General features: G+C 42.0%; 1 protein-coding gene across 6 annotated transcripts in view; it reads right to left on the reverse strand.

Annotated features, from left to right (window-relative positions):
- plekhh2 (pleckstrin homology domain containing, family H (with MyTH4 domain) member 2) overlaps positions 1-11,218 on the reverse strand; it is a 28,336-nt gene that overhangs the window by 13,692 nt on the left and 3,426 nt on the right. For 5 of the 6 annotated variants that reach the window (XR_011037281.1, XR_011037282.1, XM_068326879.1 and 2 more), the window contains 6 exons: positions 2,896-2,958; positions 2,690-2,827; positions 2,382-2,465; positions 2,231-2,312; positions 1,398-1,583; positions 361-1,217 (listed from right to left, as the gene is read on the reverse strand). Coding sequence is in view for 4 of the 6 variants with exons in the window: in XM_068326879.1 (XP_068182980.1) it covers positions 361-1,217; positions 1,398-1,583; positions 2,231-2,312; positions 2,382-2,465; positions 2,690-2,827; positions 2,896-2,958 (1,410 nt within the window). In the remaining 2 variants the exon portion in view is untranslated. Of the gene's footprint in view, positions 1-360; positions 1,218-1,397; positions 1,584-2,230; positions 2,313-2,381; positions 2,466-2,689; positions 2,828-2,895; positions 2,959-7,311; positions 7,415-11,218 lie in introns of all 6 variants that reach the window. The other variant, XM_068326881.1, reaches the window with a different exon arrangement.

Here is an 11,218-nt window from a genome sequence, read left to right on the forward strand (position 1 = left end):
GTTGTTAAGTTGTCAAAATGACAACAATCATTTTATTGTGCTTATATATTTGTTTATATAATATATTTTATTGTAGTTATACAGTATATATAATTACAGTAGTACCTGGAGATACGAGTTTAATTTTGTCTGGGTTTGAGCTCATAGATCAAACAAATTATCCCCATTTAAAATAACTAAAATCAATCAATCAACCAATCAATAAAAGGAGCATCTGATTATAAGACGCCTCTTCAATGAGTGGACTATTGTTAAAATCCTTTTCATACAGTATATAAGGTTTACTGTCGGTTTCTGAGAAAATGAAGGGCTTTCAGGTTGGCCTGAGTGCAGAGAATCCTCGGTGTTCTTTCATCTTACCCAGGAGGGCAGCCTGTGTAGAGGGGGTGTAGGGGGGGCCGAGGTGTCCTGGTCTTGCCTCTCCTGGTTCACCTCTGCATCGGATTCGGACGGAGCAGATGGAGTCTGAAAGGTGGGCGGGGTCAGCGAGGCGGGGAGGGCTTGAGGAGGGGCGTCTCTGCTCATCTCCAGTCCGACCTCCTGCCCCCGGTCCAGGTCGGTCTCCTGTGGCTGGAGGGGGCACAGCATGCTGAGAGTGTTTGTCTGCTGGTAGGCGACCTCGCTGCTGGTCGGGGGCTGGCTCAGGTGTTTTTTGGACACGTTTAATCCAAACCCTGCTGGAGTCTGCAGGCGGGGCTGTTTGGGCAGGGCGGGGTTATCCCTCAAATCCTGAGGAGGGGTGGGTCTCTTCGGGATGAGAGCTGGAGTCAGGATGGGGCTGGGGGTGTTCGGTTCGCTTGAAGAAGACGAGGAGTCCAGTCTCTGTGACTGGAAATGTTTGTTGAGCTCATCAGAGGTGCAGCCCCCCAGCCTGGCCCTGTGCACCCCCTCCGATTCATGCCTGTACCCTAACAGTGTCCGAGCTGCTGCCCCCTGCTGGTCAAGGCCAGAACGCTCAGCACACTGCAGGTCCTCCTCGAACACGGAGCTGCTGTCATCTGAAGCGGTCAGACGGCTCTCACCACCTGGGGGGCTGACCTCCAGTCCTCCCCTCCCCACCGGTGCAGAGCTGGGGAGCGCTGGGGGGGCTCCGTGAGACTCATGTCCGTGTGTGTTATCACCCCGGCTTTCAGGCGCGCCGCCATCCTCCAGGATCTGTTCCGGCGTCCGGACTTCAGCGTCTGTCCCAGAGGGGGCCAACCCCTTACCGCTGCTCTCTGTGGGAGCAAACAGGAAAATATTAACCCAGTAAGGAGTTAATGATGGCGATGAGGTGGGGGCCGTGAAGCCCAATCAATAATAAGCTCCATAATCAATAAGAAAAGGTACATCTGTGCTTGTATTGATTCATTCCGTGTCTGTCGTCACCCACAGGTACGTTGACTTTTACTGCTTACCATTTCTGTTTGCGCCCCCAGACTCCCCCTCGGTGCTCAGGGTCTTCAGGGAGGGTGCTGGTCCAGAACGGACCTGGGGGTTCTTCCCCCTCACCTGGAAACAGCCAAATGTCAGGCTGCTGAGACGCTGGGCCTCGCCTGGTCGGGACAGGAGCCCCCGTCCATCACCGCGCTTCTGCTCCAACGCTGCAACACAATCAGGTCGGAACAGATTTATTATCATTATTGTTCTTATTATTGTTCTTCTTATTATTATTATTATTATTATTATTATTATTATTATTATTATATGTTTTTATTATTCTTTATATATTTTATGATATTTATTTATTTATCTGAATAGATTACGTCTAAAAATAAATAAGTTAAAGGTGTGCTTTGACCAAAACTACATTTCCCACAATGCAGTAATTAAAACCATTTTAAAACAAAACGTAGTGAACAAAGTTAACGTCCTAACTTGTTTCTGATGTTATTTTTCTTTATTGATTGATAGTTTGATCCTTGATTGATGGAAACAAACAGACATGTTTTTTCTGTCTAACTGTAAAGTTTGGAACTAGAATAAGTTATAAATTAATTAAAACATTTAAATTTCCCAGTTTGGGATCAATGAAGTACATCTTAGAGTTATTTAACATTAGCAGTTACATTTATTTTACATTACATTGACTTACATTTATTAGTTACATACAGTCCTTTCAGGACAGCCATGATGCTGCTGTGGCCCTCGGTGACAATGACTTTAACACCCCTGTTACAGAGCTGTTGTTCTAACTACTACACAAACGTAGAGACAAGGAGAACATCTCTGGTGAACAAACGTCACTCACACTGGACTTTTTTCTGCAGCTCCCCGATCCGAGCCTCCTGTTGCTTGTTTGTCTGTCTCAAGTCTGCATTCTCCTGCTCAAACTGAAGAACCAACATGTTTTAACATGGACATTAATAAGAAAGATATACATCTAACCTCAGTTTAATCACCTCTGATAACTTTAGCATCACCCATTCCTTGATCTTAGCTGCCTTCTCCTCGACCGTTTTAGCGTCCTGAAGTCGAGTCTGTTTCTGGAGACAGAGGACAGGATGGTTTAAAGCTGAGATAGATTCACAAGGAGTTCAGGAACGCGACACAAAAACCTCTGATTATTAATGTTATAGAGATAAACTTTTAACATTTGCGCTTGTAACTTAAATATAATTCAACAACTCCACTTAGTGGCTTCCACAGGGGACAAAAAGCGAGTTACTTCTCAGAAAAGAAAAGAGATGAAGACCCTTGTTTGTTTCACCTGATCCTCCAGCTGCTGCTCCAGTTGAGCGATGATGGTGTTTTTCTCCTGCAGCTGCTGGCACTGCTGAAACAAACGCACCTCTGAGTCTCCACAGGTATTCTCAGGAGCCTTCAGCTTCTCCTCCATCCACTGCACCTGGAAACCAAACGGGGTCTCAACACATGACGCTGAACACCCACAGAAACCTCTGTTCAACACGTTACCTGCTGCTGGGCGGTGAAGGCCAGCTTCTCTGCATCAGACACCTGCCGCTCCAGTTGTTGGATCTAGTAGAGGAAGAGCATTCCATTTTCATTTTTCATACAATTTCATTTCAAATTCATTGTTATTGGTCTCTCACGAGTCCAAGAAATATTTAAAAAGATTATATTTATAATTGTGCACTGACCTTTTTCTTTTTTTTTATGTCATAACTGTGTACATTTTTGTGATTCACATTTCTCCAGTTCTACTTTTAACTCCCAGCTTTCGTATTATTGATAGATTTTTTTTTTTTTTTGGGAATAAGATTATATTAACTTTTCATAGAAAGTGTTAACAAACTAAAATGAAAATACTATTAAAAAATGATGATGAAAATAACAGGTTGATTAGCAAATTTGAATTCACATTTACAAAACTGGGTAGCACATCAGAGGGATTTTAATAAAGTAATTTCTAACTCAATCCTAAACCCTATTATTATGTTGGAAAGGAAGGTGTTTAGTTGATTCAAATTTAACTTAATCTTAGAAATAGCTTATTCACATGGAAGAATGTTCAGCATAATAAAGTTAATGCATCATATTTTCACCCAGAAGAAAGAATGATGATAAGGTCAGTATACAGCGACTTTAAACCAATGTTAATGGTAAAATGTAATATTGTAATGTAGGGAGAGGAATAAATTGTAAATAACCAAAAACTGTCATTTTAAACCTCAGAGCAGAATAAATATGTTAAAGGAATATTCTTTTAACATTTCCATCAAGGTGTGATCTGTCCTTAGAAATACTATACCATGTCTAGTTGTTTTTCTTCCCTTTTCAACAGCTGTACAAAGCTCAAAACGACGCATCGTGGCGGCCACAGGATCAAACCTCAGGGGCCAATATATTCAGCTGTATATTCAATCCGATGCTCCTCGTGTTGTAGAGGTTCCATAAACAGAGTGTTAGAAATATTCAGGGCCAGGTTCAATACATTCAGAGCTGAGGGAGGGGCTGGATTTGTGTAAGTGTAATAATAGGTCATTAAAGGGACAGTAAAGTCAATTTTAAGTGACATATATACGTAATTCATAATTATGAAAAATAGAAGACAAAATAAATTTTATGTGTGTAGCATCATCCGTTTGGTCAAAAAAGCTTAAAATCTTGTTATTAATTCCACAGTGAATTTATTTGAAAGTCGCGTCTTTTTGCTGCTCTGTTGACACAGCCGTTCACCTCGGAGGTGACCCTGGTACTTTTGGTGTTAGTCGCGTCTAGAATTGCATTGTTTCTTATGGCTGCTGAGCTGTTTGGCCCCAGTGACGTATGACGCCCACCTGACCACTGAATGCGGAAGCTGCTGCTGACCAAACGGATGATGCTACACATACAAAATTTATTTTTTATTTTATTTTTCATAATGATGAATAGCATACATGTCACTTAAAATTAACTTTACTGTCCCTTTAACAAAAACAGAGATAAGATCATTTTAAATTACTATGTTGGGACTTTTATATCCTGCAACAAAATAAAGAAAACCTTTGCTATAGTTACAGTTCCCTTCCCCATTTTAACCCCCCCCCCACCTCCTTTCTGTTATTTCTGTCATTGATGAATCTGGGAGTCACGTTTGATCAGGATATGTCCTATAACTTTCATATAAAACAAATCTAAAGGAGTCTCTTCAAATCATTCTCAACAAAAACAAAAAAAAAGCAGAAAATTGTACATTGTAAATTCCAGACTATTGTAACTCTTTATTATCAGGCATTCCAAATAAGTCCCTACAGACCCTCCAGCTGGTCCAGAATGTTTCTGCACATGTGACCAGAACTAGTGTAACAGATCACATCTCCCCTTTTCTGGCCTCGCTGCACTGGATCCTGGTAAATTCCAGAATACAATTTAAAATCTTTGTCCTCACGTACAAAACCATTAAAATCTTAATGGTCAGACACCAACGTACCTTCAAGATCTCGTAGTACTCTGTTACTCATCTAGAACACACACTCTAGGATTACTTACGGTCCATCAGAGCAGACTTAAGATCATTTAGATAAAGCTGATAATTAAGGTTAGACTCAGAATGCTGGGGGACTTCCCATGATGCACTGAGCTCCTCTCTCCTACTCCTCTCCTTCTCTACACATTAATGCCTCATTGGTTAATGAGTTCTTATCATCCTCCAGTTACCATGGATTCAATCAACTGCTGGGAAAAAGATTGAGCCGCTGACATCATCATCATCATCATTATCATCATCATTACCATTATTACATATAATAAAAACTCTAAGCTATCTATTATCATTGTTGTTACCATTATCTATTATCATTTCTCGCTCTTTCTCTCATGCCCCCCCCCCACACCAACTGGTCCAAGTACCTCTGCTTAAAGTTTATTCCAATAACTCGCAAGTTTTTGTCTCCACTGTGACAGCCCTTCGATGATCATGACCAGGGAACCAGGGGCATTTGTAATATCTAATAGTATAAAATCCTGCTGAATATAACACCCTTAAACAGCGACATAACACTGATGAGGTGCTACATTAAGTTGTATAAAGGTACAACAGACTCACTGTGTTTAGACCAGAGCAGAGCATGTGGAACCGGGTAGCGGGGTGCTAAAAGTACTGCAAACCTCATAGGATACACAGCCTGGATACACAAACAGGAATAGACACACAAACACTAAACATACATATGAGCACACGGGTGAAAAAAATCTTCAGGAATGGAGGAGTGAGATGCCTTTCAGAGTTACATTCCTCTGAACTTCTTCAGCTCAAGGTGGTTAAAGCAGCAGAGAAGCCAGAGTCTCCACAGGAAATTACCAATCCGAACTCACTTAGTGAAGGAAAATATGAAGAAATGTTGATGGGAAACTCTGAAGCACTGCTAGTGGAAACTGTCATCAGTTACTGTGTGAAAAACCTTTACAAGATGTTCATGATCAGGAAATAATAAACAATTGGTTCTGGTTTTAACAGCTTCACTTCTTTCAGCAGTACACGACTCATACAACGTGAAGAAGTAAGACCTTTAATTCATATTTGCAGGCATTCTAAAATAAGAATTTAAAATTCTCCAAAGACAAAATAATAAAACTATGAGTTCCACAAAAACCATTCCCATTCCATGAACTTCTTCAAGGAATGGGAACCTTATTCCCTACTCCAGTAAAGAGCATGGACCCGGGATACAGTATGAGCTGCCAACAGAGGCATAACTCACCTGAAGGCCTTCAGCTTAGCCGTAAGACAGAAAGCTCACATCAGGCCTGTAAGATGTGTGTGTGTGTGTGTGTGTGTGTGTGTGTGTGTGTGTGTGTGTGTGTGTGTGTGTGTGTGTGTGTGTGTGTGTGTGTGTGTGTGTGTGTGTGTGTGTGTGTGTGTGTGTGTGTGTGTGTGTTACATGGGCCTGTACACAACATATATGCATGTGTGACTTACTAACACTAGAGAGTGCTATTAATTTCCCCTAGGGATCATAGTGTAAAATTAAAATTAAATTAAATTAAAACTAAATTAAATTAAAATTAAATTAAATTAAATTGTTGTAGTAGAAATTATTAATATTATTAATACTATCCTATATATATATATATGCATACACACACACACACACACACACACACATATATATATATATATATATTTATAAGAATAGTATTGATAATATTAATAAATTCTACTACAATAAAACTAATTTTATTTTTTTATTTAATTTTAAAAATGTAATTTAAAAAAATTATAGATAATATATAACACATGTGTAATGTTGCTGTGACTGCTCTGTGATGCATTTGTGTCTGGTTCTCTCTCATTCTTGTCCTGCCTACATGTTCTCTCTCCAAGAGAGATAGATAGATGATACACACACACACGCACGCACGCACGCACGCACACACGCACGCACGCACACACACACACACACACACACACACAAACACACACTTGTGTAGCTGTGTTCCAGTGTTGTTCTTCCTCTGCTCACCACCAAAGAGGCGGATTCATCTCAGTCCAAAAGCAGACACACCCCACCAGGGTGTGTCTGCTTTTGGACCACAGGAGAAGTGAGGCCTTCATGCAGTCAAAGAATCTGGTTCTACAAACAAGACTTTTAAGGCAGAATGTTCCTGACTGCCTGCTGGTATATCTGTATAGGACACGTTTTTATACTCATGAGAAAGTAAAATAAACTAGAGAATTGTCTTCTAATCAATTCTCTTAATTTAACATTTTTATGTAACAAAATACAGGAACGCAAGAACCTTTCACTCCAAAGAGGATTCACAATTGATGTAAACGTGGTAATTTGATCAGAAGTGGATTTGAAAAAAAGACGACAGGAGTTGGTGGCTAAATTTTTTGTACACATAAACAAACAAACACACAAACAAACAAACTACAAACCAACTCACTCCTGAGACATAGAGGGCATGACGATGATCTGACAGTCTCCATGGTCTTGCTGGGGAGTTCACAAACCTGGACAAAGACTGTTTCTGCAGACAAGCAGCCAACCTGGTGTTTGTGTAATATTAATAATTATTATAATGATGATGATGATAATACTAATAATAGTAATAATGATGACAACAACAATACCATTAACAATAACAATAACAATAACAATAACAACAACAACAACAACAACAATAATAATAATAATAATAATAATAATAATAATAATAATAATAATAATAATAATAATAATAATAATAATAATAATAATAATAATAATAATTAGATCTGACATCCACTTGATTGTCTCTGACAGAGAGTGTCCACCTTCATGGACATCTGACATCACTCTCAGCAGGTCACTTTGACCAATCTGGACAGTTTCTCTGTGCCAACCTGGATTGTTTCACTAACTGAACCTGGATTTCTTTCTGACGGGTCTGCAGACTGATCAGCTACATCACTAGACCCACAACACAGAGAAGGATGAAGAGCAGCCCTCCTCCTCCTCCTCTGTCTTCTCAGTCAAATGAGTGACTAACTTTGCTCATATGCCGTCAGATGGAGTTGCTGATGGGACACATGTGAGTGAGTTGGCAGACGTAGAGGGTCCACCAGCTGGAGACTTCATACTTGTGAAAACATGTGGTTAAATACCAACTCTACAGGTGAGACACACTTGGCTTTAAAGAGAATTTGAGATTGACTCTGTTGTTTAATTAATCTTAAACGGCCCATATTGTGCAATATTTCACCAGCAGAGAAGAGTTGGACACTCCCTAAGTGATGCTGGGCAGGAGACTTTAAATAGAGCCCTCAGACATAAACGCCAAACCGCATGCGCCTCTTGCAGGAACACATATAGCAACTGGCAGAGAGCAGCTTGTTAATTACATGGTGTGTAGGCTAGAGCATCATATTAAACCCTTATAACGTATTTCTGATGATGGTATTGGTCTGTTGTGTGCTTCCTCTCTCTCTGTGTATTACATATAGACCGATAAGGGTCTGGGTTAGGGTTCATATCTGGTACAGCTCCGCTGGGATCACCAATGGTGATGATTCCAACAGTCACAGCCTTTACTTGTTTCTTGAAGGGGACTAATGCATATATCTATGCCATTGCTGTTCCACTGGGCCTGACAGACGTATACACTCTAATGATCCTCCCCTCTGCCTCTCCGCGCTCTGAAAAAGCTATATCACCTCTGAAGTCAGCTCCTCATTCAGATTCAAACTCCAGCGCAGCAGTCATTCCTAGAATTCCACAAGTAGCGCTCTGTGGCCAACCTCCCCCTGAACTCCTCTAACTGCCCCAATGGCTCCAACCACATCCAGACGGCCACCTCACAAAGCCTCTTTCTGCAGATGCTATGACTCGAAGTAACCTGTGGGCCTAATACCAAACAGAGCCACAGCTACACTTCCACTCTCATTTTCTAATAATCTGTCAAATATATTCAGTAAAATGAAAACAGAGGACATTGGTGAGAGTTCCCCTCTTACAAAAGAGGTGTGTTCAAACTATGAACAGCTATGAATGCTCAGAAACACCTGACTGGACCACTCCATAGGTTCCTATTTCTCTGGACCCAAACTCTTCAGAGATGGGCAGATGCAAATATAACGCCTTCAGTTTCACATTTGCTGCTGCTGCATCCAGAATTTGAAAGCCTTCGGAGAGTGCTTCAGTTCAACAATGATAAAGCACACCTTTAATTTCCACTTGTGCTTAGTTGGTGTTAAGATGTGGCTAAGTCATCTCACTTATGATGGACCTTATTTTAAAGGAATTCTGCTTTGCTGCTGGCCCTGTGACGGCTCCTCTCCTCTCTCAGGATTTCTGATACCAGGTTTAAGCGGGCCCTGGTTTTTTCTTCTGTAGCCTTTTATTTGCCACCTCAGTGAGGTATGGGGGGGTGCAGTGGCATACATGAGTCCCAGCATGGCTTTCAAACATTAAGCTAAGGCTGAAGAACGACACGAGAGAACCTACCTGTAACAGGTCTTTGGGTGTTAGTGTGCTCATACTGCATACAGGTGTTAATGGTGACCTTTTCCTTTTGGCTTTTCCCCTCAGGGGTCGCCACAGCGAATCAATTGCCTCCATCTAACCCTGTCTTCTGCATCCTCTTCTCTCACACCAACTACCTTCATGTCCTCTTTCACTACATCCATAAACCTCCTCTTTGGTCTTCCTCTAGGCCTCCTGCCTGGCAGTTCAAAACTCAGCATCCTTCTACCAATATATTCACTATCTCTCCTCTGGACATGTCCAAACCATCTCAGTCTGGCCTCTCTGACTTTATCTCCAGAACCTCTAACATGTGCTGTCCCTCTGATGTACTCATTCCTGATCCTATCCTTCCTGGTCACTCCCAGAGAGAACCTCAGCATCTTCATCTCTGCTACCTCCAGCTCTGTCTCCTGTCTTTTCCTCAGGGACACTGTCTCTAGACCAAACAACATCGCTGGTCTCACCACAGTTTTGTACACCTTTCCCTTCATTTTAGCTGAAACTCTTCTATCACACATCACACCTGACACTTTCCTCCACCCGTTCCATCCTGCCTGGACACGCTTCTTCACCTCTTTTCCACACTCTCCATTGCTCTGGACTGTTGACCCTAAGTACTTCAAATCCTCCACCTTCTTGATCTATTCTCCCTGTAACCTCACTCTTCCACTTGGGTCCCTCTCATTCACACACATGTACTCTGTCTTACTGCGGCTAACCTTCATTCCTCTCCTTTCCAGGACAAACCTCCACCTCTCTAGCTTCTCCTCCACCTGTTCCCTGCTCTCACTGCAGATCACAATGTCATCTGCAAACATCATAGTCCATGGAGATTCCTGTCTAACCTCGTCTGTCAGCCTGTCTATCACCATAGCAACAAGAAGGGGCTCAGAGCTGATCCCTGATGCAGTCCCACCTCCACCTTGAACTCCTCTGTCACACCTACACACACCTCACCACTGTCTTACAGTCCTCATACATGTCCTGCACCGCTCTAACATACTTCTCTGCCACTCCAGACTTCCTCATACAATACCACAGTTCCTCTCTGGACACCCTGTCATCAGCTTTCTCCAGATCTACAAAAACACAATGCAGCTCCCTCTGGCCTTCTCTGTACTTCTCTATCAACATCCTCAAAGCAAATACTGCATCTGTAGTACTCTTTTTCCTTCACTTCTAGGTATGCTCTGCATCACTTCATCAAAGTCCAACCAGAATTTCTCCTTCTCCTCCAGCTCACATCCTACCTGTGGAGCATACCCACTAACAACATTGAACATCACACCTTCTATTTCTAGCTTCAGACTCATCACTCTATCCGACACTCTTTTTACCTCCAGGACATTCCTAACAAACTCCTCCTTCAAGATAACTCCTCCTCCATTTCTCTTCCCATCTACACCATGATAGAACAACTTGAACCCTGCTCCTAAACTTCTAGCCTTGCTACCTTTCCACCTGGTCTCCTGGACACACAGTATGTCTACCTTCCTCCTCTGCATCATGTCAACCAACTCTCTACCTTTTCCTGTCATAGTTCCAACATTCAACGTCCCTACTCTCAGTCCTATACTCTTGGTGTTCCTCTTCTCTCTTCCTACGAACACACTTTCCTCCTCTCCTTCTTCGACCAACAGTAGTCCAATTTCCACCAGCGCCCAGTAGGTCAACAGCGTCAATGGCGGTTATTTTTAACCCGGGCCTCGACCGATCCGGTATGGAAGTCATAGATTTGAGTCGCGAGTCTGATTTGGCAAAAGTTTTACGTTGGATGCCCTTCCTGACACAACCCTCTGTATTTATCCGGGCTTGGGACCGGCACAATAAGACACTGGCTTGTGTCC

This window comes from Antennarius striatus, chromosome 11, assembly GCF_040054535.1.
Source record: "Antennarius striatus isolate MH-2024 chromosome 11, ASM4005453v1, whole genome shotgun sequence".
Lineage (NCBI taxonomy): Eukaryota > Metazoa > Chordata > Actinopteri > Lophiiformes > Antennariidae > Antennarius > Antennarius striatus.